At 41.8% G+C, this 27,291-nt stretch overlaps 1 protein-coding gene across 1 annotated transcript in view; it reads left to right on the top strand.

Annotated features, from left to right (window-relative positions):
• TH (tyrosine hydroxylase) overlaps positions 1 to 27,291 on the top strand; it is a 93,304-nt gene that overhangs the window by 62,660 nt on the left and 3,353 nt on the right. The window contains exons 6-12 of the mRNA XM_089654951.1: positions 4,232 to 4,282; positions 6,724 to 6,869; positions 10,944 to 11,079; positions 20,027 to 20,096; positions 21,296 to 21,352; positions 22,774 to 22,869; positions 25,829 to 25,962. Of these exons, the coding sequence (XP_089511077.1) occupies positions 4,232 to 4,282; positions 6,724 to 6,869; positions 10,944 to 11,079; positions 20,027 to 20,096; positions 21,296 to 21,352; positions 22,774 to 22,869; positions 25,829 to 25,962 (690 nt within the window). The remainder of the gene's footprint in view (positions 1 to 4,231; positions 4,283 to 6,723; positions 6,870 to 10,943; positions 11,080 to 20,026; positions 20,097 to 21,295; positions 21,353 to 22,773; positions 22,870 to 25,828; positions 25,963 to 27,291) is intronic.

Below are 27,291 nucleotides of genomic sequence, written 5' to 3'. Positions count from 1 at the left end.
TCTGGTCAGGATTGGCCTTGGTGTAATGTCAGGGCTCCCAGGTGTGACCAGAGGTGTGTGACTGACGCAGGGAAACGCAGACTTCAGATATGAGATAAACAATATAATTTATTAACACTAACAATACAAACATAAACGCAGTGCAATACTAAACATAATACAGTGCAAACAAACCAAACCAACCACCCACAGATAACAGTACATACAAGCAAGCGTCGTCAGGCAGGCCGGGTCAATATCAATTGGGCAGGTAGGTACAGGGGGAGCAAGCGGAGAATGGTCGGGGTCAAAGGCCAGGTTCAGCAGGTAGCAAGCAGCGTAGTACAGAGGGTCAGGCAGAGGGATGGTCAGGGTCACAAGCCAGGGATCAGAACAGGTAGCAAGCAGCGTAGTACAGAGGGTCAGGCAGAGGGATGGTCAGGAGCGAGCCGGGATCAGAGCAGGAGAAGTCAGCAGCGGTTCAGATCAGGCAGGGTCAGCAAAGGAACAGAAACAGGATGCAGGACAGATACAGGGCCCAGGACAAACACAACACCAAGGCAGAGTCTGCGGGTCTGTCCATCCCTTAAATACCCCAGCATAATCAGTTCCAGGTGTTAGCTGGCTGCAAAGTTGAGTCTCTGATTGCTGGGAGCACCCGCTGGCCAGCCCTGGTACTGCAGATCAAAAGGCAGGTGAGTCCCACCATTGCTGGCCAGTCCATTCCTGACAATACCGTCCTCTCCGTTACCAACTCGGCCCGTCTGACTTTGCACTTGCTCAGCCATCCATCCATCCCATCGGGGTCACCCGACCTCCTCACATCTGGCTCTCCCTGGTTGGAGCCCCTGGCGAACACCCCTACCACTGACAGGTGTGCTCAGTAGTGGCGACCTGGTCCCGGGGTACTCCAAGTCCATCCCCACCATCAGGGGCTCTGGTGAACAAGTACCCTGGGGCTTAGACTCCGCGCTCTGGGCACGCCTGACCAGTGGAGTGCTAGTGGTGCCGCTCGGCGGTCCCTCACAGCGACAGAGTGCAAAATCAATATTGTCATCTGCTCAGCATTATCATATACTGGATGTCATATTACATCCAGCAAACCCCAGAAAGATGGCTGCGCGCATGCGGACTACAACAAAATGGCGGCCGTTAGATATATATAAAGCAATGAGAGATGTGACGTTCAATCATATCCCCCTGCTGAAGTCACGTGACCCGGTGACGCAACGCGTAGGGGAGGGGCTCTGACATAACAACGTTGTCTCAGACAGAACGGCGAGTATAGCATATACAGAAGGCTATGCTTCCACTCTTTTAAGCACATTGAAATTTGCACATGTGCGAGTGTAATATCGTTCATTAATAAATCTTTAATCTAAAAAGGATAAGGCACTGTGGTTTCTTTTTTCCTTTATGCTATCCATCTGTGACATACTGGAGAGAGATAACTAAAGGAAGCAGGAGACCCCTGGAGGGGAAAAGGGAGATATCCAGCCATCCATTCCTTAACACAGGGATCAATTGATTGGAGAGACCCCAGGTGGATTATTACCTAACTACAACCATCCATAAAGTATTTGGAGAATATCACATGCAGGAGAATTATGGTTACATCTGTCCTTTGAAGACAAAAAGTGAGTTTTGCCTAAAAATTATTAGGCGAAACATAAGTTGAGCGCATAATAATATCACACTGCATCTGGATTTTTGAGTGTTTTTTTCTGAACTGAAAGAGGACCCTGTTTCTACAAATATATTGACTTTGGTTATGCGGTTTATTGATATTAGTTAATTTAATTTCACATTGGGCAATTGCACTGTTATATAATTTGATTATCATTTTATATATATATATATATTTATATATATATATATATATATATATATCCTAAGTTTTGGAGATATCACCAGTTGTTATTAGGTGCATTTTTTACACAGTTTTAACACGGGAGCGTGGCACTATTGGTTATAATTATTTTGAGCTATCAGGGTCTAGCTCCCCCAGCTAAACTAGGAGGGTGCTACATAAAAAAATAAACTATATAGTAAGGCAGCCCATAAATGATTTGATTTTCTTTCCTTCCACCATGGGTGGAAAGGAAAACAAATTTCTTGATCCCCCCCATCAACACAGTCAGAATTGATGGGGGAATGTCTCCCACAGTGCTATTGTGTTCTGCTGGCGGGAAGGGGGGAAAGGGCGTGGGGAGCCTTCCTGGACAGTAGAACACAATGATTACTGCTAGCGGCTATAGCTGCAGGCAGTAATTGCATTTAAAAAAGTCCAACAGGCTGGTTGTACCCAAGTCGATTGATGTATCAACTTGGGCTACAATCAGCCTGTCCATACTTGGATTAAAATTCAGCCAGTTCAGCAGGGACTAGATGAATTTCGATCCACATATGGCAGGCTTTATTATAGTAAGATGTTACTGCAAGCAGTACACAGTGCTAACTGGCCATAGTTAGCTAGGTTTGTAGGATAATTGCAGGATGGATGAGGAGGTCAGCAGTGTGATTTAGGCTACTGCTCTGTGACAAAGGTAATTGCACGCGTCACTCAAATAATGATTACCTTCTGCAAAGGGAGAAATAGATGGACTATTGTAATACTATTTTAGCTCAACAAGACAGTCAGCAGGTAGATGTTTTTGGCATTTAAAGAAAAAGTAAAATGGTTCGGATCAATTTTCTTGCTTGTTTTAGAAACTTGCACATTTTAAAGCGAATGTATAGCCTATTCAAAGTTTAGTTGGAAATATACATAACAGAGATTAGCTTGATGTATATAATCTTAAAATTATGTCATACACAATACTACATACAGTAAATACTTTGAGGTAAACACTGAAATAAAACATCATGCATTCCCTGAAAATACAGTATAATTTCCCATCAAACGTTTTTCTATTACATCTATAGAAATGCATTTGCTGAAGAAACATTTTATATGAAGAGCATCCATAATGCTTAGTTTGCAAATCATGCTTCATTTGTAGCGATACAGCACAGCACTGCTTTGAGCAGTAAGCTGATAAAATTTGTCATTAACAATTGCATCCCAGTCCCTATTGATGGACCAAATGCATTCTTAGAGTGAGGATTGGGCCGTCTAGGGCTACTCAAGTGGGCAATAATGAGTGTTTTCAGTGTCAGAATTGCTTGTTATGACTTACATTGTTTTTTCCACTTCCACACTGAGAACAGTGTCCCTGCAGTCAGCTGGTATATAGTATAGCCGCACTCCAGAATTTATCTCCTCTTCTTGTGTTTATTATTACAAAAGTCTTCATACAATAATGTCTCCACCCAAAAACCAACCTTCCTTGATGTGGTTCGCCATTGCTGATCTAACAAGGATAAGGACTTTCCCTGTCTGTGTGAGCAAGCCAGGAGAGGTGAAATGCATCAAGAAAGGTTGTTTTCTGGGTGGAGACATGATTGTATGCAGAGAAAGAAGCATGCATGTACGAAGAAAAACATTTTTTTTTTCAAAATGTTTGGCCTTTTTTCCTTTGTTTAGCAAAAAACACAAAACCCAGTGGTGAGTAAATACCACAAAAGAAAGCTCTATGTGTATGAAAAAAATTCTAAAAACTTCATATGGGTACATTGTTGCATGACCACGCAACTGTCATTCAAAGTGTGACAGTGCTGAAAGCTGAGAATTGGCCTGGGCAGGAAGGGGTTGAAGGTGCCCGATATTGAAGTGGTTAAAGAACATTTCTGATTTGTTTTTATGAGCAAGGTAAGACCTACACAAATCACTTCCTATATACACACTTGCAGCAAAATGTATCAAACATGTACAGTAGATTCCCTGCAAGTATTCCCTCTATTCAGGGGTAGTAGGAATCCATTATAATGGCCATAGTAGGCACGCTGACCAAGGAAGACAAGCATAGGGATCTCCCTGGTAGAGTCATGCAGAAATTTTAGGGAGTCATTCAGAGAAGGAAAAAAACAGGTTTTTACTCACCATCATCCATCAATTATCAAAATATCAGTTTTGGATGAACTGAACCTCCAAATGCAGTCTGTCCTGTGATGTGATAAGGATTCCACTGAAACAGGAACAGCTATCAAAAAATCAGAGTGAATGATCAGTGGAAGCAATTAGACAATGTTGGGGATGGCTTTTATTGAATGTTGAGGCATGCATAATACAAGCATGTCTTCCAAAAAACAACAACAAGAAAAACTGTGCAGATTTTCAGTTCATACACTATTTTGTTTTCCCCTTTTTCAGCGATGATCTAATACCCAGAGTAGAGTACTTGCCAGAGGAAATAGCGACTTGGTAAGATAAACAATCACACATTGTGTTTTTCTATCTGTGAAATAAGTATTAGCTCAAATCATGGAGGTGGATATTTTGCTTTTCTGGATTTAATTATGAACTTAGTTATAAGAATATAAACGGTTACCACAATTGTTGGTTGATCAAACACAGTCTTCTCCTGGCTAGTCATATGCATTGCAAGGAAAACGTCATTTCTAAAGCTGAAGCAGTAAAGTCAAAGTACACAAAAGAAACCTCATTGCATTATTTATTGTGTCTATATAGTAAATGTGTTACCTTTATCTAGCAGTATTAAGGTACTGCATATTCTGATTTCTATAGCATTTTGCCTTTCTCTTGGAAGAACAAATACAGTATAGAGCTGTTCACGTCATTTTGACAAATACAATTTTTTGTGCTATTTTCACTGATTAGGTGAATTTCACACAAAAGTTCACCTGTTATTACTTATTTACCCAAAAATCCTATTGTGTACCTCTTTGATCTCTGGATACATTGTAACTAAAGCCTTGATTTTTTTGTTTTGCCATCCAATTATCACTGGATAGTGAGATTTTGGGTTGACACAGATTGGCTCTGAGAAGGTAAACCTTTTGGCTGGCTATAGAACTCAAGAATAACTAGACTAGTAAGTATAATCCAACAATCTCAGGATGTCTTTTGGACCAATGTTGGCCAAAAACAGGAATTCTCAGGTTACGTGGGAACGTTCGTATTGACTATTAAGAAATAAATAGTTAATAAATAGTTATGGCTGGGCTGACAGTTCATCAGTAGGTTTATAACAGTGAAACAGTATCAGTTTCAGACTAGGACGCTATCATATTAATATGGGCATATTTAGTAACAGTATGCACCAAGAATCAGAAAGGCACACAGAAAATGGTTAATCTGGTTGAAAAAAGACACAAGTCCTTCCAGTTCAACCAGCAGAAAAAATGGTGATAACAGGCACTTAAGCCCACTTTCACTGGAACAAGTGGCTTTTTGATGTGTAGGGAGTGGGAATCCCTGTGTAACTAACCAGTGTACGTATTATTTACTGGTATACACTATGTGGCCAAAGGTTTGTGAACCTGATCTTTACTAACTGGCCAAGAGTATATGAACTCTCTTCCCAATTTTTTGGTTTGTGTTTTCAGTACTGTTAATTCTACATCATACAAATGTCTGTATCCAACCTTGTAGCAACAGTGTGGTGAAGGCTCTTTTCTGTTTCGGAATGAATGGGCCCCTGCCCCCTGGGCACAAAACCAGATTCATAAAGAAATGCTTGGATGACTTTTGTCTGGAGGTACTCAAATGGCCTGCAAAGAGCCCTGACTTTAACCCTACTGAAAAACCTTTGAAATGAATTGGAAAGCTGATTGCCAGCCATCACAAATGCTCTTTTTTTGTTGAATGGGCACAAATTCCCACAGACACTCTCCATATTCTGTGAAAATACTTCCCAGCGGAATGGAGGCTACTCCAGTGGCCATGATTTTGGAATGGGATGTCCAAGAAGCTCATTTAAGTGTGATGGCCAGGTGTTCACACACATTTGGCCATGTAGTGTAGCTCTATTACATATCCCTGAATACAGAATCATAACTCTTCACCAGGGGCAGACTGACAACTCATGGGGCCCCCGGGCAATAGGGGATAATTGGGCCCTTGTGTCCTCGCCCACACCCAAAAAAAGCCTATGAAAAAGCCAATGAAAGGTACCAGGAGCATCTCATGGGGCCCCCTACTGACCCCGAGCCCTCGGGCAGTGCCTGAGTGCCCGAATGGTCAGTTCGCCCCTGCTCTTCGATAAAGTGGCAACAGGGACCATTTAAGTCCACTTGTGTTTAGAAAAAAAATCATCTAATTCATTACTTTTTTTTGCAAGGATTTTAGCACATCATTGCACAGTCCAAGCTATAGCCATTTGTAATGAAACTAATTCAACTCACATCCTGCAACTACTTCTGTATGTAGACCTTTCAATAGAAAAATGCATGGTCCCACTATTTCCTAGCACCCACCCACCCACCAGGCAAAATTGCTAAGTTGAACCTAAAAAAAATGCTAAGAAAAAAGTAAAGGATATCCACCTTAGACTAAAATTACTGGTCCCCTTACCCAAGTGCCAGTTAAGTCACATATTCTTACTGTGAGAATGCATTACTGCAATCCAGATGTTTTTTTTTCCAAACTTTTTTCATGATGGGTTGGGAGTTTAGGAAATATTGGGACATTTTATGCAGATCAGCTTTAATTCCTATGTGCTCAGCAGGAGAATCTTCCTACTACAGTCACATGATCAGTCCCAGTGTTACAAAAAGAAATAGGCTGGAAGGAGAAAATTATATTTCTAAGTGAGCTCTGTACACCAAAAGTGTACAGTATGCCCCTCATACAAGCAACCCATGTTTGAATTATTGGCCTGTTTGGCATATTATATTTTACAGGAAGGAGGTCTACTCAACTCTCAAGAGTCTATATCCCACACATGCTTGTAAGGAGCACCTAGACGCCTTCCATCTCCTGGAGACCCACTGTGGGTACAGCGAGGACAACATACCACAACTGCAGGATGTCTCCTGCTTTCTAAAAGGTACAAATTGTGAGAAACAGTAAACACTTAGGTTGGGAAGGCAGAATCATGATTAGAGATAATTATTTTCATGGGGTGTGCACCTTTACAGTATTTAAGCAGCAGTGCCATAACCAAGATAACCAATATATTTTTAAATGTACTTGAACCCTGCCTGAAATATTAACATTTTTCATTTGCAGTGCAGTGCTGATTTATGGATTACTGTTCCACAGAAAATAGGTAAACAGGCAAATGTGATCACAGTTAAGAAATGTTTATTCTGTTAATAGATTACTTAATAGATTGTTTTGTCAGCATGGGTGTTTCCCTGAGATACTCTTGCATTTTACCACAAAATGAAAAAAATAAATTTAAATAATCCACATTTGCACATGAATTTCTGACTTCAAGGCTAGGCTCAAAACGTTTTTTTATTTGCAGTTGTGGTGTAGAGCACTTAATTGCAGCTGATTTATTAAAGGCAAATATGATTCTATAAATATGGTTAGGGGCACATGATGCCCATAACTGGACACAGTAGAGTAGTAGTAGTAGTAGTTGTAGTTCAGATTTCAAAGATTCTATAAGAGCATTCACTTTCTGTTGTTCAAGATCAATGGATCTTTCTCTAAGTAGATTCTAGGTACTTGAATCTATAGGAACAGGCACCCAACTCTTTCTTGGATACTCTTCAGCTCAAAATACTTCTCTAAGAGCTGATTCACACATGTGTGGTGTGGATTGAAGCTCGGGTTTCACAGCTAATTGATACAGTAGTTGTTCACAGGTTTATATCAGGTTCAGGACAGGACTAGCTCAGGATTTTATCCTGTTCACACAGATGTGGTTTAGAAATAGTTCCCATAGAAGTCACTGCTCACAAATTATACAGGACTCTTTTTCAAACTGCGCTGAATCTGCACCACCAATGCAACAGACATATGTGAACAGGCACCATAATAAGCAATGTTATTTCACACATCATGCGGATTGGATGCGGTTCAAACTGCATCCAATCCGCATATTTGTGAACCGGCACTGAAGGTAGAGACTCATACAGACAGCCATCCTCCTGCTCCTTTTACCCTAAATATACCATCCAGAATGACAAGTTAAATTACCTAAACCATGAGCGCAGGTTCCCAGCTGAGGCAAAGCCCCCTTCTGAAAGCTTTGCACTAAACATCCTCAAATCACATCACTGGACAAAATCCTGAATGATTGGCTAGGATAGATACATATTCATAACTCCTACATTATTACCTCTCACACTAACTTCTAGAGGCAACACAACATCAGCAGGCAGAAACAATCAATTCCCAGAGCTTAGGAGAAACCTACCCAGCACAGAAAATATACATTAAATACAGCTCAGGCTGGTTGCAGCCTAGCTGCAAAACACTCTAGATCAGGGTTTCTAAACCAGGGTTCCTCCAGGGGTTGCTAGGGGTTCCTTGAGCAATGAGCAATTTTTGCCTCTCAGGTAAGTTCCCACTGACACCATTGATCTTTTTAGCAATCTGTAAGGGGGTAATTCTTCCAAATGACCACAAGTGTAAGGAGCATTCTTCCCACTGACTATCACACTATTGTATCATGAATTGTATTTAAAGTCATTTTTAGCAGGGGTTCCCTGAGACTGGAAAGTTATGTCAAGGGTTCCTCTGTGTTGAAAAGGTTGAGAAAGGCTGCTCTAGATGTTCAATTTCACACAACATAAATAATAATAGTAATAAATAACAATAATACTAAGTTCTTACTTTTTTAGCTTTTTTGGTGAAGGTTTATACTTAGGACTCTGCAGACTCCTTGCAAGCTATTATATGTCAAAGTGTAAATAGAAGGACAAACAGCTTTTTGTAAATGCATAACCATACAATGTACCACCAAGCCTTGAAAACTTTAACACTTTGTTAGGACAGACAGCGGTCAAATCTATTTTACAACTAACAATGAGATCTGCCAGCACAGTACAGACAGGGTTAATAATTGTAAAAAATATACTCCATAGCCAAACCTTTAAATCCTGACTCCATGTTTAAATTCACTTTAAATAGTTTGGGCCAAGCTGACTTAAATTAACTATCTCCTTTTAAAGCTCATGTGCCTTCTGTCAGTGCTGTATATACTGTGTGCAACACCAGCTACATACAGTATACAGAGCTGTGTTCTTGCAGTGGTACAGGGAAACATATTGGGGTTTATTTACTAAAGCTGGAGAGTCCAAAATCAGACTCCCTTCTGCATAGAAACCAATCAGCTTCCAGGTTTCATTGCCAAAGCTTCATTGAACAAGCTGAGGTTAGAAGCTGATTGGTTTCTATGCAGAAGGGAGTCTGATTTTGGACTCTCCAGCTTTAGTAAATAAACCCCATTGAGTCAGGCTCAGTGCTGCTCAGCCATGCACAGGAAGCCTTGTATTTTTTTTTTTATCAATGACTACAACGTTCCCTTCGATTGGCTGAGGTAGGCAGGCAGCTAACGCCACAATCTCTTATGTTATACTAGGCAGAAAATGTGGCAATGAGGATTACAAAGTGAAAATAAAGGGGGAGAAAAGTTTAAAAAAACAATGCAGCTGCCACATCGAAGAACTGGTAAACTGCAATTTTACAACTGCTTTTACCTTTTGTTTGTATCATTTTCAATATTTTCTAACTTTTGAACAAAATCTATGTCCTTACAGAAAATTTCCTTTACCTCCTTTCAGCCATTTTAAACTTTAAGCCTTGGTTTACACCTTCAGGTGCGGCATGCGATTTACAAATCACACCTGAGCTTGCATCTAATGTATTTCTATGGCACTGTCTTAATCAGTGCGATCTGAAGTAGTACATTTTCAAAAATAGTTCCTGCACTTTTTTCTGATTTCATTGTGACTTGCATTGACTTCAGGTAAATGAAGTTGCAAGCCACAGTGAAATGGGAGTTACAAATCACAAATGGTCTAAAACCGCTTTTGACATAAAGGGACGCTTTTTGGACGCCATGGACATTTCTCAATTACAAGGCAGAAAGAACAGTAACAATGTAGGCAGGGCACAGGACAAAGCAGTAGGGACACAATGTATGTGAAATGTTTTGAAACAGTGTTTTACTATGTGGTTTTAGCGTATTTTGTGAATGCCACTTTAAAATTTAAAAATTTCCCACCGGTTCCGGCCCCTGTATGTCCTGACGCTCGCAGGGACCGGACCCCGGAAAACGGATGCCGGCATCGGCCAGAGGAGATGGACGGGGACGCTGCAGGGGACACATCGCGGGAGCGCAGGACAAGGTAAGTGAAACTGGGACTCCCTGAGCAATGCTGCATGGTAATCCTGAGTGTAGCTCGGGGTTACCGCTTTTGGCACTGCAAATTAACCCCGAGCTATACTTGGTAATACCGCCAGGGAGGTTAACCAGATTCTCCTGCATAACTTTTATCAGTCAAGAAATGCCCCACCGTGTGCTCCTCTGCAGTTTTCATTTTGTTACTAAAGCTTCATTGAAGGGCAGCACAGTGGCTAAATGGTTAGCACTTCCACCTGGTAGTACTAGGGTCGTTGGTTCAAATCCCAACCATGGCACCACCTGCCTGGAGTTTGCATGTTCTCGCTGTGCCTGCGTGGGTTTCCTCTGGGTACTCTGGTTTCCTCCCACACTCCAAAGACATGCTGGTAGGTGAATTGGCTCCTGGCTAAACTGACCCTAGTATGTGAATTAGGGACCTTAGATTGTACACCCCTTGAGGGTTAGGGACTGATGTGAATGTACAATATATATATGTAAAGCGCTGCGTAAATTGACGGTGCTATATAAGTATCTGAAATAAATAAATAATAATTTACCTAAGCTCCTCCCACTCTCTATCCTCTGTCTGAAGAGAATGTTTTTATTGGCCTCTAAGGCACTCTCATTTGACAGAGCAATGACTGGTGGGATGTGCCTTATGCCAAAATCAGGCAAGTCAAGCTCTCTTGTAACAAAGTGAGACCTTAAATAATAGCAGGTACATTTTCATATCTCCTTGCAATCAAAATTTTAATTGTTATTTCAAATGGAAGACAGGTTCCCTTTAATATATCTGGTAATTGCCTTTGCTCATCACAGAAAGGACTGGCTTCCAGTTACGCCCTGTGGCCGGGCTGTTATCTGCTCGAGATTTTCTCTCCAGTTTGGCTTTCCGTGTTTTCCAGTGCACACAGTACATTCGACACGCATCGTCACCAATGCATTCACCAGAACCGTAAGTATCAAGCAAACAAGCAAAAATGGGCATTTCCTTCCAGATTAATCCATCCAACATTGACAGATTTGATAGATTCTGGAGAGTTAAAGCTGAACTAAACCCCTGCAAAAAAAAGGACCCCAGGAGCTTTATGCCATAGTGTACACAACCACTGACAGGGAAGGGACTCTTCTGTCAGAACAATTCTACCCATCAGGGTTTTTTTTTTTTTTTTATTCCACTTTAAATTACCCAATGGATCTTTTATAACCTTTTCACATGTCTGCACAGTTATAATAGTTTCACATTCAGTAGTTTAAACACCTTCCCCTCCAGCCTATAGCAGATTGACGGCCGGGCAGGACACTCACCATTGTGACTTGGCGTCATATGACCACACGACACAGCAGATGACATATCACTACACACTGCCAGTGTCATGTGACTGCTGTGACCAATCACAGCAGATCACATCAATTGTATACAATGGATGGCTTCCTGTCATGCCATCCATTGTATACAATTATGTTAGCTGTGACTGGTTAAGGCAGTCACATGATACAGACAGGGCCAATCACAGCCCATCTGTATCATGTGATCAGCTTTGCCCAATCACAGCTAATCACAACAAAAGACTGAATTAATCAGTTTCATTCAGTAACAACGATTGCATATATCAATTAAATATATTGGTATTAGCAATCATAATGTGTTGGAAAAAAAAATCCTGATCACTTGCCCAGAGTAGTTCAGTGTTACTGTGGTGCCATTGTATAGAAATGCCCGTAGCAGGAATAAAGAAAGAAAATAGCGCAGGGCATGCATGACTAGGCCCAGAGTGGTGAAGGAGGAACGGAAAGGGTTAAGGTTAGCTCCAGGGGGTTGGTATGTGATAGCCGGGGTTCTGGTTGGCATACGTTGAAAGTGTAGGTGGGGTCTGCTGCACCTTAGGGTGGGGGGTTATGTTGAGTTGAGGGGGCGTCAGTTGGAGCTGGACGTTAGGAGGGAAAAGAGCCTCCCTCCATTGTATTGCTTTGGTCACAGTGTGCTGAAAAATAAAATAGTAAAATAAAAGAAAAAATGTAATAAAAAATAAAAAAAACATTAGAAAAAAAAATAAATTTCAATTATTATTATTATTATTTTCACCAAAGAAATGTAGCAGAATACATTTTGACCTAATTTTATGAAGAAATTTTATTTGCAAACTTTTATAACAGTAAAAGTGCGGGTTTTTTCCCCAAAACGTTTCAGGTGTTTTTTGGTTTATTTAGCAAAAAATAAAAGTCAGTGGTGATTAAATACCACCAGAAAAAAATCTCTGTGTGAAAAAAATGATAAAAATTTCATATGGGTACAGTGTTGCCTGACCGCCCAATTGTCATTCAAAGTCCGACAGAGCTGAAAGCTGAAAATTGGCCTGGGCAGGAAGGGGGTAAAAGTGCCTGCAGTTGAAGTGATTAAGTTCTTGCTTAAATGCTAAGTATACCTTTAGTTAAAAAAAACAAAAAACAAAGGCACATGATTTTGCAGGTAAAAAAATAGCATGTATAAATTTTTTAACACTGCAGCCTGCAAAGTATTTCATCTGCGATCCGTGAATCACAGGTGCGGTGTCAAGCTCCTGCAGACACTGCTGACAGCTCTCTGCCTATACCTCTGTACAGGTAGATAGTTGCAGGAAGTGTCAGTAAACTACAGGGGTGCTCACCAGCACCCTCATTGTCCATTGAGAACTACAAGCCATCTGCGGCGGTAGAAGACTTGTAGTTCATTAATTTGCAGATTGCTGTGAAAGAAGATGCAGCTGTTCAGGCGGAGCCCCCACAGCTGCATCTGTGGCAGGCGCAGCACCCTTTGGTGCCTAGTGCGCTGTGGCATTAGAAAAATTATGCAATTGCTGTTTCTTTGTTTGATTAGACTGACTTTACTCTGTAATTCCTCCAATGTCGCTCTATGGATGCAGTAGGTTTAAAGAGCACACCGAATACTTTAGTTAACTTCTTTAATAACTTCAATCTTCTTCATATAACACTGCTTACAATGGCTTGTTTCTTTCATATTACAATGGTTTAATTTGTATTACATTGGGTTGATTCAATAGATTGATAAATTCGTTAGATTATGATTACTCTACAGTGACTTGATTCGTTTAATTCGTAAATTCGTTAGTTCGATAAGTTCGTTAAGTTCGGTGGAACTATAAGTAAACACATACAACAGTTTTTACATACAGATCTACCTGCATTACTAAACAACAGAGGAACACACAAGTGCATTAAATACCTATTTGGCCTTCTCTGTCTCCATAAAGCTCTTCTGATTGGAACTGTCTGTTTCCTCTTCTGTCTGGTGAGCATGTGTCTCTAGAAAATCCTAGCAGGGAGTTTTACACGGGCATAAATGTGAAACTGGCTGGGATTGGTTAAGGCTCTGTACAGTGTGAGGCTGTCTGTGATTGGCTCAGCTTATACTAACTCTTAAAGGCATATTTTCCTTTTCTGCTTCTGCTAACACAATGAATATATAAATGTCATATAACAATCAAAGACATAAATTACAGCAATGATTCTGCTTTTGGCTTTAACATATGCACATATACACTGTACTGAGGTTATTGGCAGGTTTGGTATACACATATATGTGAACCATATTAGCAACCTAGGACTGGTCTTAGCTGGCCAGCTGCAGCATCAGTTTTAGGCCCCATGTACACAGGACACTTCTGAACGATGGAAACTGACTGCTGGAAAACGTAGGTTAAAAAACATCTGTTTAGTCGCGTTTGCATAATACGTTTATACTCGTTTATGTGCGTTTGCATTTAGAAGCGTTTTTTTAAAGATAAGCACAGGAGAACCTCACAAATGCCCAGAATGCACTGAAAAGTGGTAAATGATTAACTATTTCAGACTGTTTCTGAGAAATTGAGAGAGTAAAAGCAGAGACAGCAGTATGTGTTGAAATTAGCTTAGGTGTGAGTTGCTCATTAACATTTCTTTTGTTTCCAAGGGTGGGAAAGGTGTCTGGTGGAGTGAGTCATTAAGGCCACCTGGCATAAGGAATTTGAAGTGTTAATTGTCATTAATCTATCTTTTGTTTCCAAGGGTGGGAGAGGTCTGAGGTGTGAATTGGTCTTTGCAATGTGTGACAAGCTTGGTAGGAACATCCTGTGTTCAGTGTTTTGTCCATTTGAGTACCTTGAAAACGCTTTGCATGCATTTTTCATGATGAAAAAAGGCTCTGGACAGCATCGGCAACTAGAAGAGTTAAAACATTTTTTCCAATGCAAACACTTTATAAACATGATTTGCCGCGTTTACAAGCATTTTGCGTTTGAAACGCTGATAAAATCGACTGCTGAACGCAAGTTTTCTGTATTCAAAAACACGACTGTAAACTCAAATGCCTGTAAAGGACAGTAAACGAAGATGTGTACATGGACACATAGGAAAACATTAGGGTGAGTTCAGGGGCTGCTGAAAAGAACACTGAACAGCTCCTAAATGTGAGTTTATCAGCTGCAGTGTACATGAGCCCTTAAAATGTGACAGCGGCTGAGGGATGGAGGGGGTGGAGGATTTGGCATGGGTGTAACATGTAACCTGTTCAAACCTATCCTTTAACAGTTTAGCATGTGTAGATTTTCCTTGAATGATGCCACATACAGTAGAAAAGCTAATTTTTATTTTGTTTTGAGCAACGTGGCTCTCAGCGACAGATCCCAGGGAAAACTAAAGTAGTGCTACCACCTGAGTAGCTGCTGGATATGTCATCTCTGTATACCTGGAGATGGCATACCTTGCTTACCCAGCACTTACCAACACACCTTGGGGGAATTTCAAAGAATTTATTATGCCAAGCATAGCCTAAAAGAAAAGAGGATTAGCAATTGTACATATACAAATGCAATAAGACAACATTACTCTGAGAGATATGGTTAAACACCTGTATTATTCTGACTAACCATAATTAACAGAACTGAACTGCACTGACCTAGCAACAGTATATAAAGACAATCCTAACTGGCTATTACAGTCCGAGTTGTTACACTGGCCAGTGAATGCTGAAAACACATCAAAGTTGTCCGGCAAAGTTGGGGCCCTCAAAGAAAGGACAATAGTTCCCAGCAGACAACAGATTAAAATGTATGAGGTTAGTCCCTTACAAGTTCCAGGGTCTGCCTACATGTGCTGTAAATCAGTAAAAGTCCAGTTCACGTCAGACAGAGGTAGACGTTTCGGTGATCTTTCTCTTTCAGTCTTGCTGATACATTCCCTCTTTTATTTCCTTACAAGTGGTGAGAGTGCTCTTGGGTACAGTCTGATATTACCAGGTATTCAAATCAACCCTCCCAGGGAGAAGGCTCTCAGTCTCTTTACTTCTCTGAGCCCTCACCCAATTGTGGTCAGCTATGGCAGGGATCCATTCATCCAGCAGCAGCTCAGTCTCTTTACCACATACCTGCTTACTGCAAGCCCATCTTCCCCTCACTCCTCAGCTGCCTGCCTGGGTTGTTGGTCTATTCTGCAACACAGTGGATTGAAGCTGCTCCTTGCAGTCAGCAGGTCTGGACAACACAAGCACAAATCTTGGACCATGGTTTTTCAGTGGATCGCAGCAACAGTCTTTCACCAGATCTCAGTTAGTCTTTCACCACATTTCAGCTGCAGTTTCTCTCTATATCTCAGGTCTGGAACAGCAGCTCAGGAGTCTCTAACAACAAGTCTCTGGTGGAGCCTTTGTGCATAGATCCCAGCACTCTACACAGTCAGTCCCAGTCTCTGTTGGAATGTTGGGCTATGTAGTCCCACAACAGCAAAGCTCAGTCCATGGTGGTAGCAAATTGACAGAATGTCTCTATTACAGCACGTGTCCAAGCAGCTAGTGTCTCCATCCTTGCTCTCAGCAGCAGTCTGTCTCTCAGCAGCCCTGCACACTGGCTCTTCGCTCACAGCAGTTCATTCCAGATCAGCAAAGGTAGCCTCTGGAACACAAGCTTCCAACACACAGCAGCAAACAGGTGTAGCACAGATCTCAGTACTCAATGTAGGTGGGTGCAACACCATATCTCCCAACCTTTTGAGATGGGAACGAGGGACACCTATTAGCAAATATATGTAGGCATAAGACACCCCCCTACCATGCCCCCTTAATGGAAAGTTATACAAAAAAAAGATTGGTTAAACCCAAAGTGCTTTTTTTTTTACAACTACTATTCCTTTATACTGGTTTTTGAAGTTTAAAAATGCAACCATTTAAAAATTGGATGTAAGGTTTAGCACTGTGAAACACTTTTTGAAAGATAAATAGTGCATTCTATATACAACTATATAGATCAGACCAAAATGAGGGACAAATGAGGAGGAGGGACAGAGGGACTTTGTTCCAAATCAGGGACAATCCCTCGAAATCAGGGACAGTTGGAAGGTATGGCAACACAGGTCTTTGCACTCTGTCCTTCTGCCACATGGGTTCACATCTCAAGGAGCAGCCGTCTGTGTCCCCCCTCCCTGCAACCTTGTTGTTCCCCTCTCTCAGCTCCCCACCTGTTCCTCTCCTCCCCTTTTTTTCCCCACATCCCTGCATTTTCAGATTAATCCAGACCCAGCCAAGATGGCTGTGCCCTGCACTGGAGAAACTCCATAAATGAGCATTGCAAAGTGGTCTACATAAAGATGGCTGCTGCACTTCTGCATTAATGAATATTCAGTTTAACCCTATGCACACTGCAGAAGGATAACACAGCACCAACAGAGGAAGAAGTTCCACAGTTATCAGATACAGACCAGATTACACTAGCTGCCAGGAACCAATCACTGATCACGTGGCTCTGTTTGTAAACTACTGTTACTGACAGCAACAGCTGTTTTAATTTTATTCTTTCTGGGTGCACTTGCTGTGCATATAGAAAGAAATACTATTCTTAAAGGGTAAGGGAACAATCACACAAAGTTTCTTTGTGTGACTGCAGTTTGACTCCTGTCTGTCTACCAGCCCCATAGGAGTGTATTGAACTGAACTACACACACACATACATTGGGTGAAGAAGCAATCAGAGCAATGTAAACAAGTATGTGGGCCTTAGCTGGAGATCCAGGCAAGTATAGAGCTTTGATGGGGGTGGGTGGATTAAATCTACTCAGGGGGAAGGAGCACCCAATGCATGTACAGAACTCACCTGCGCTACATCACTACATACTGGGGTAAAAATAATAAAGCAGGAGTGACTTTTCCTGCATTCGAAGCCCAATCACAGTGAAAGAGGAATTCCGGACCCCCCATCCCATACTACATACTCTAGCTGCTGACTTTTAATATTAGGGCACTTACCTGTCCAGGGATCCAGTGGTGTCCTCACCTCGAGCCAATTCTTCAGTCGGCTGTCAGGTGCTGAAGCTGGGATCTTGACTAAGGGAAACCGGCTGTGTAGCCTTGCGGCTTCACAGTCAGTTTCCTACTGTGCTCTGTGAATGGGCTGCAGTCCTCTGGGACCTGTGAAATGTCCCAGAGGCCTGTGAGGGGGGGGGGGGGGGAGGAAGGAGAGGGGGCCAAACTTTTGGCTCAGTTTTCCACGGCAAACTGAGCTGGAAGTGGGAGTGGGTACTTGTCAAAACCAGGTACCCACTCCCCCTAAAAGGTGCCAAATGTGGCAGTGTAGGGGGTGGAGGCAGATAAGTGGAGCTTCCACTTTTGGTTGGAACTCCATTTTAACCCCTCGGTGCCGGCGCCTCCTGGCCCTTTAAGGGTTTCAGAGACCCCGGGAAGTGGGGCGGGGTTTTAGGGTCATGTGACCGCCATGATTTGTCGTCACAGCAGTCACATCATCGGGAAAGGTCCTGATTGAAAGAGGAGATCAGAACCTTTCCATGAGTACAGGACACGTGAGCTGGGAGTGCGCAGGGCGCGTGCTCTCAGCACATATGTGTTTCTTAATTGCAGGCAAATGTGAGGTCGCACATTTGCGCGTGGCTGGTGCCAAGAGGTTAGTGAGCTGCAATGATGCAGCAATGCACAGGAAAAGCAAAGCATTTTGCGACACATGCATTACTGCAGATGCAGCCTGGTGTGAACAGACCTGCAAGTAGTTAACAGTTGCATACTGACACTGCTATATTTAGTCTGGACAACTAGGCATTAATGGACTCTGGTCACAAACCAGTTAAGCCCCATCATAAGCAGTTCTCTAAAATTTGAAAAAATAAAAACATAAAACAATTGAAGCTTGTTGTACACTTAAATAAAAGGGAGGGTATAAAAACACATTACAATAAATTGTTTACATGTGATTCTCTTACTGGAAATGTATCCAAGCATGTCAGGACATGTTCCACTTTAGCTGGATAACCACAGACAGTTTTTGCCTGGATAAAATAAAAAGGAACACCCTGTTTGATGGTGGTCAGATGTGCAATGTCTAAGTAGGAGACAATAGAACACATCTGTATATGAAGAAGCTTTCTGTAAGCCTGAATACTTCAGTAAGCAGTGATGACAATACAAGAGAATCTTGGAACAACAACAGAACGTCTTAGCCACTACAATAAATGGAAGCTCCATACAATAACTGTATTGTCTAGTTATAGTATGAATATCTCTGCAAAGCAGATGGCTATTTGCTTTCCTTACCTTCTACAAGTAAACAGGAGGAGGGGGTTGTCAACCTGGATTGATGCTGGTGGTTTGGCAGTGTGGTCTTTAGCTGTCAGGTTTTTTTTTTTTTTTAAAAAAAGCAGTATTACAGGTTAACAGCAAAGAGGGGAAAATTGTATTATTTCTAGATGCAAGCCAAATCCAAGGTACTGCTAACCAATTTAAACTTTTGAGTTTGTAACAGGGTGTTAGGACCCTATTGTATACATCTGGCATATCTGGGAGGATGTCCATTGTAGTTCCTGCAGGCACCATTGGAGGTCATTGTCTGCTCTCATTTTGCCTTTGCGCAATTATGTGAGCATCCTTTAATGGGTAGTCCCACTCAACAGTTACTAGGTAGCTCTTATGTCTTTTATCCATGCTTCCTAAGAGGAGATAAAATAACCTGGGCGAAAGAGTCAAGGGGTTCTTGGAAACAGAGATGGAGACAAGATCACAGAGAACTGCGTTCTTACACCTTGGGGGAAAAATGGAGAGCGAGCCCCCTAGGATGGGCTAGATTGGAAACAGCACTGATGCATCCTTGGTTACCTGTGTTTTATGAGAACTGAAATTTGCTAGTACTGCCACCTTTCCTCATTTGCATTGCTGGCACTGTGAAGACTAATGTTTCTGAAGAAGAGTGTCCTTGTGCTAGTATCATATCTTTGGATTGATTTACTAAATATTTGGACATGTAAAATATAAATGTGGGCTTTTGAGTGCTGATGCTAAGAAGTTAATAAGAGTTGGTTAGTGCTACTTATGCAAAATGGCCCATACGTGGGGAAGTAGAGATTTTAAAACTGGTTTGGGTTGGAAGTGGTGGCCTAGTGGAGCAAGGTTGGCTTTCTTGGCAGTGGTTGGAAAGGGTTCCCCAGGTGCAACCTGGTTTCCCATGCTTATGTTCCTCAGGTATTTAGCGGGACCTCCTGTGGACTTGGCCAAGAACCATTGTAGATATAGAAGGTTTTTGGAATATGTAAGTGTGTGATTTCTGACGTGGCCTTAGGGCCATTGTTAGTTAAGAAACTAACAGTAGAATGAACCAGAGGGATGATACTTTGGGTCTTCTGTAATCATTAAAAACATTTACTGTAGGTTTCAGCAAGGGAACTGGTTTAACCTGCTACAAGGGAGCTCTAGAAATTTTTACTATTTTTCTTAAAGTTCTTCTATAATTCACAGGTGTAAGTTAAGAAAAGCTAGAAATCATGAGCTATTTTTGAGGTAACTAAAGTATAGCAAAATGCAAAAATTACTCTGTGAGTACTCTTTAGAATTAAAGATTAAGATGATACAATTTTTTTTATTTTTCATTATTCCACAGGGATTGCTGTCATGAGCTGCTGGGACATGTTCCTATGTTGGCTGATAAAACATTTGCTCAGTTTTCCCAGGTTTGTCTTCTATTGAGTTATGATGTAGGGTTGTAATATATGATATATGAGGAAATATCTGTTGTTTTGTAGGATATGTTGTTTTTTTAATTCTTTTTTTGAATTTCAAGAGTTTAGTTACAAAATTGAGCATACCCAGGCTCGGTACAAGATATTATAACATACCTTACTCTAACATTAACTAAAAGATATGCTCAGCTCAATGTAGGATATACTAGGTGAGAATATCATCTCAGGGGTCAAGAAAAGAGGGAGGTATACTTTTATTGTAGAATATGCTGTTTATTGGGCAAATTTGAGGTCACAGACTGGGAATCTAAGAGACGTAAAGGGTAAGTGCACCTATAAAGCCCAAGTCAATACATTTTTTACTCTATCCATATTGTCTAGAGCTAGAACAATGTGCCAGGCCCCTGGCATCCTAAATGGTCCTGCAATCACTACAGCCATTATTCTCTAATGTGTTTCTGACCTATACAGAAGAATGCAGTGGAATTCTGACCTTGGCAAGAATAGAGGTGCGTTGTCACCAGCAGCTGCAGTATGGACAGTGTTTTTTTACAAATTTTTCCATTTCAAAGAAAATCCATAATAACACTTTGGACTACCTTAGTGTTCTGCAAAGGACATTCAATTTTGATTTAATGCTTAGCACCATTTTTGTAACAAAGTTGATAGCCTATTTGAGGGCAACACATTTCTTGGCACTTAAAGGTTCAGGATCACCACACTGAGCCACTATTACTTTAGCTTTTGACAGATGCCCCACATTATTTGACCTCATATCACTTGCGGGCTCCAGTAGTGGGATCTCTGCACTTATGCATCAGTTATCAGACTTGCACACCCACTATAACTATTAAAAGGGGGGCTTGCTCTAACTGTTTTACTTCTAATGTATTTCCATTTTATATATTATGAAGGAATAGAAACATTCAAAAGGTGGACATGAACATCAAATAGCTCCAAGGTGGGCAGGGACCAAGGCAGGGGCTATGATAGGGAGATATAGGGAGTCTGAAAAGATATAAAAAAACAATTTAGTGACTAATTGCCCCCTCCTATCTCTGGGGAGACTAACCCTTTAAGTTTATTTTTTTACCCAAATGCAAGAGTTCTGGTTTTGTAATGCCAATATTGAGGGCCAGCTGTGTATCTTCAAACCTAGGCATCTCTTTTTATATTATTTTTTTATGCAGGACATTGGCTTAGCGTCACTGGGAGCAACAGATGAAGAAATAGAGAAACTGGCCACGGTGAGAGCTGCTAAATGTTTGTATGTATGCTTGTAAGAAAAATGCATTGTTTTTGTTGTACTTGACAGAGCACTAACATTTTTACAGAGCTTGACAGAGAGCATTGAACACTGGGGGGGGGGGGGGCTCCTCCCAAAAGCACCTTGCACCTATGTTAAGGACAAGGGCCTCTTCCCCATAACCCTGGGTGGTGCTTGTGGGGGTCTCCCAAAAAAGTGTAAAAGGTTAGAAAAAACACACCACCAATTTTTGACGTCTTTTATTAAAAATAAATAAATGTCTCCAAAGTAGATCCAATGTCAATCACGGTGAACACTGGCCGCCGACCCGCAGAAAAAAAAAGAAAAAAAGAAAAAGGGCTTCACACCTGACGAAGGCTCCTGCCGCCTGACAACTCCGCCATCTGATCTTTCTTGAATAACAAAAGGACAAGGCCACCCAATGATGTCGCTGGGTGACCCCGCCCCTTTGTTATTTAAGAACTATCAGGCTGTGGAGGTATCAGATGGCAGGAGCCTTTGTCAAGTGCAGAACTCTTTTCTCCTTGGGTTGGTGGCCAGAGACGTTCATTGTGCTTGTCAATGGATCTAATCCAGCTGATATTTATTTTTATTTTTTAATAAAGGACATGTCAAAAACTGATGGTATGTTTTTTTATAACTTTTTACATTTTTTTGGTGAATGAGTAGGGGTACTATGTACCCCTACTGATTCACATGAGGAGGCTGAGATCTTGGGGCCCCCTTGTTAAAGGGGATTCCAGATTCCGATAAGTCCCCCACAACCATCGGTCAGGGTTGGGGGGGAAGAGACCCTTTTCCCCATTAACATGGGGACAAGGTGCTTTGGGGGGAGCCCCCCCTACCCCAAAGCATCCCCTATGTTGAGGGCATGTGGCCTGGTATGGTATAGGTGGGGCGCTTGCTTGTCCCCCCCCTTTCCTGGCCTGTCAGGCTGCATGCTTGGATAGGGGTCTGGTAGGGATTTTGGGGGGACCCTGCACCGCTTTAAAAAAATGTTGCTATGGGGGTTCCCCTTAAAATCCATACCAGACCCAAATTGCCTGGCATGGATGCTTCCAATTCTTTTTTTTACATTCAGTTGTCAGTGGGGAAACCATTGACAGCTGATGAGTCATCGGCGGTTAAGGACGCTGCAGCTGGCTTCCCGGCCATTTGCTTAATAACCAGCTATTCTTCACATAGAACTCAAATCATTCTGAAAATTTGAAATTCGTTAGAAATTGAATAAAATAAACAAAACGAAGCTAAACAAATTCCAAACTAATCTACGAAGCGAAATTAGCAACATAACAAATCTATCCAAGACTAAACTAAACAAATTTTTCCGTTCTGCATATGTCAACTAAAAGGTTAGTGTGTCTATTATCTAATATGGCCATATACTTTTTTTTGTTTCAGCTATACTGGTTCACAGTAGAGTTTGGCCTGTGTAAGCAGGATGGTGAAATGAAAGCATATGGTGCTGGTCTGCTGTCATCATATGGTGAATTATTGGTAAGTTATGCTTTTAAGTTAAATATTTTGGTATATTTCTATATGTGCTGTAAACCAGCTGATCTGAATGCACAATTGTCCACTGGGGCACATAGTTTTTCATTGCTCCAACCTCTATCATTAAGGGCTAATTCACACTGGGATTGATTTACTATACTTGGAGAGTGCAAAATCTGGTGCAGCTCTGCATAGAAACCAATCAGCTTCCAGGTTTTATTGTCAAAGCTTACCTGAACAAGCTGAAGTTAGAAGCTGATTGGTTACCATGCACAGCTGCACCAAATTATACATTTATAGCACTACCCTCTTGAAGGCCGCTGAGTTTTTGGGCCCCTCATAAGCAATGCAAAGTCAGGCAACACACATTTTCCACACTTGCATCCAAAGTCAGTAAACAGTCCATGGACTTGGGTTTTTTTTTATGTTTTATTAGGGGTTAACAACTTGGATAGGGTAAAGTGGTTATGGGATGCCCAATTTGATTGAAGAAACAGAATAATGAGGACTTTCCTGCTCTGGCACGCTTAGTAAAAGAACGACAAACAGTTGACTGCATCCCAGCTGGAACATTACAGTCCTTAGTAAAGTAATCCCCTTCTAGCAGCTTGATGTCCCCTGAGTGGATTTCTAGCAACATGACAATGTGTAGGAGCTCTTGGTCCCCTTAGTGCACAGAATACCAGCCCACCTGTCTAAAGTGTCTGATCTCAGCACAAGGGATTGGGTAAGCTATGAACTGTTCCCTGAAGCCAGAATTTGCATCCAGCAGACCTCTCCCTTCTAGGCCCTGGGGGTGTAGAAGTACTCACACTGTCCTTGTCCTTGTCCTTGTCGTTGCAGATGTGGATAAAACTACTTTCAGTCCTCTATAGCTGGGCTGGTTCTTTTCCAAGCTTTGCAGACTGTCCTTCCCCAGTGGACAAGCTCCCTCTTTCAGCTTCTCCTCAGCTTCCAGCCTGAAAGTAGAACCCCTTTCCACTGGGACTCCCTCCCAGGCTATACAGCAACACCTCTCAGTAATCCATCTTCCACACGACTCCCGTGCTAGCATGGCTCTCTCATATAAATGGGCTGGTCTACCACACTACCAGAGCCTCCTCTCTGGGATTGGTCAGACTTTGTTGAATATGCAGAATGAAGTCTCCACCCTTCCACCCTTTGGCTTCTGGAAGCTTCCATGGACCTCCAGAACCAGGTGGAGGTGATAGAGTCCCAACCTACCGAGCCATGCAGCTTGACCTCCCCCCGAACCCAGAGTAATTCAGGCTCCTTCACTACCATGAGCCAAAAATAAATTTACCTTACACTAGCCCCACCTAGAGGGCACTACACACTCTACAGTTCTACTAACTCAACCCCACTGAGTGCTGTGACTGATGTTTATCCACACTTCATAGCACCAGTCACTGTAAGGGCACATTGAAAACAATTGTCCTTTAGCCTGGGTTCACATATATGCGGTGTGGTATATCTCATGTGATTCGCACCGCATTTCTGTGCAATCACATTATTACAGGTACATATGTAGTGCCGTCAATTTACACAGCGCTTTACATATATGTTGTACATTCACATCAGTCCCTAACCCTCAAGGGGCATACAACCTAAAGTCCCTAACTCACATTCATACATACACATACAAGGGCCAATTTAGACAGGATTCAATAATCTACCAGCATGTCTTTGGAGTGTGGGAGGAAACCCACGCAGGCACAGGGAGAACATGCAAACTCCAGGCAGGTGGTGCCATGGCTGGCATTCGAACCAACGACCCTAGTACTGCCAGACGGAAGTGCTAACAATTTAGCCACTGTGCTGCCAAGTACATGCGATTTGTGTGTGGTGCGATTAGAGCCATACGTTTTGTATGGCTCTAACCGCACCGCACCAAAAAGGTGCAGGACCCTTTTTTGGTCCGCACTAGAATCGGATCGCATGGGTATTCACAACTATGCAATCCGATTTTGCACATCGCACTGCGTTTTTTTGTGGACCGCTTTTGGAGTGTTGTTAACTTAACATACACATGTTCACATGAACAGGGTGCGATTCTGATGCAGTGTGGAATTCGCAAAGAAAATGCTGCGAATTCCGCACCACATCATTGTGAACCAGGGCTGATATAACTCACACCACTAGACTTGTATGATGTGAAAAACTGCAGACAGTGGATGGCGTGGCATGTTACCACATGGCAGCACAACAGTCCATGTTGCTTTTCAGAAACATGAATGTAGTGTCACTTTGTGCTCTTCACAAATAAAAATAAATAAATAAATGATGCACTTAATCACATATCTCATCGCCTCCTCGCTGCAGCTCACCACAGGGCAAAACTAACAGCTGCCAGCACACTAAAATGGAGCATTTAGCATAAGGCGAGCCCTAAATGAGGAATATTCTTTAGATTTGTGATACAATTTAAAGTCCAGTTGAACTTTCAGTTAAAAGCCTCTAAATACATTCCAGTACATCAAAACAAAATGGTGCCGAGTCTTGCAGCTCATTTCTTTACAGAAAAGTCACAGCCTGACTGGAAAAAAAGAACTCTAGTTGTCACTCAGCAGGGATGTGCTGCACCTCTGCAGAGAGACCACTGATTCCATGCAGAGAGCATGGGCCCTTCTCCACAGCATGCTTGTAAGCCTGTTCAAGGCTTTTCTTTCTAATTAAGGCTACAGCTGCTTTCTAAAGTAAACTGTATTTTGTACTGAAATGTATTTAATTGATTTACACTAAATGTTCAGGTGGACTTTACAGTAGTTTTGTGTTATTGCTTTTACAATGCTTTTCACTAGATCACAAGAATGGCTGTAGAGAATTTCAAATCCTTTGGCAGTTAACTCATCCAGATCTATCCATTTCAACAGTGTATTAAGACTCCACTTTAACCTATTTTTAATTTATTCCGTGCCTGTATGTGTGAAAAAAGACCCAACCTGCCATTTTGCTTTTCCAGCACTCTTTGTCAGATGAGCCGGAAGTTCGACCTTTTAATCCAGATGAAGCAGCCGTACAGCCATACCAGGACCAGAATTACCAGCCAGTGTATTTTGTCTCAGAAAGCTTCTTTGATGCCAAGGAGAAGCTAAGGTAAGAAGTAGCTGAGTGTCACAATGTCCTCCTAAATATGTCAGCACAGTTGGCTCCTGCATATGAAAAAAGTGTAATGCTGGCCATTACTTGGCAGTTTTGAGAGGGTTCTATTACTTTTCAACCAACCAATGCAATCTACCATCCATTACATGAAGTTGTTTTGTGTGACTAACTATTTAAGACTGCTGTGAAAATCTGAGAGTGTTTTTTTCCATCTGACCAGCTTTCATTTTTTTTTCTTTTTTGGATTACACACTGGGGGTGTCCAGCTGTCCTGAGTGATTCTGGCCTTCGGGTTTAATGTTGTACCTTTAGCTGTAGGCTGTCTCTCCTAATATCATAGCTGTATACAGTATATGTCCCAAGATGGGAGCTAAGACAGGTTGAATTTAAAGACCATACTTTGAGATGATTCCTTGAGGCTACATTCACACTGATGTAGCACTACCCCCTTAGGAGTTGCTGAATTGTTTTCGAGTTCCCTGTGGATCTGGACCCCACTCTGAAAGCCCAACCCCTGCTGACACTACAGTACACTCTTAACTGAAACAAACCAGAAAGTGAATTCACACACGGATTGAAGTAAATTAGTAAGAAGGTTATAGCAAGCTTCAATATGGTTTGGTTACACAGCATGAACAGAACTGGGATGTCTAAAATCAATTGTTACTTGTGTTGATTTAAACGTAAGGAAAAGACAACACTTATCACAGAATCTCAATTAGCATTAACACGCCTGTTTTTCAGAAACTAACCCAATACCTTCAACCTGAGATAGTCTTATACTGTAGTCCCCAGTAAGTAGCTAGGACTATCAAACAGGTAGACTAGCTCACTTTAGGCTCTCAGGACCTGATCGCAAGGAGATTGCATGAATTAAGGAAAAGAGCTCTTTACCCCAAAACAACCAATGGTCTTTAACCACTTGCCTACCAGGCACTTATACCCCCTTCCTTACCAGGCCAATTTTCAGCTTTCAGCGCTGCCGCACTTTGATTGACAATTGCGCGGTCATGCAACATTGTACCCATATGAAATTTTGATCATTTTTTCCTCACAAATAGAGCTTTCTTTTGGTGAGGCTGGGCGCTTTACTTTTTGCGCTATAAATAAAAAAAGTGCAAAAAATTAAAAAAAAAAAATTTTTTTTCTTTGTTTCTATTATAAAATTTTTCAAACAGGTATTTTTTCTCCTTCACTGATGTGCGTTGATGAGGCAGCACTGATGGGCACTGATAGGCGGCACTGATGGGCACTGATAGGCAGCACTAAAGGGCACTGATAGGCAGTACTAATGAGGTGGCACGGATAGGCGGCACTGATAGA

Source organism: Staurois parvus, unplaced genomic scaffold (assembly GCF_062004578.1).
Source record: "Staurois parvus isolate SC_StPar_1 unplaced genomic scaffold, SC_StPar_1.0 ptg000818l, whole genome shotgun sequence".
NCBI lineage: Eukaryota > Metazoa > Chordata > Amphibia > Anura > Ranidae > Staurois > Staurois parvus.
Note: the sequence above shows the minus strand (reverse complement) of the source record. Positions and strands in the feature narration are given on the sequence as shown.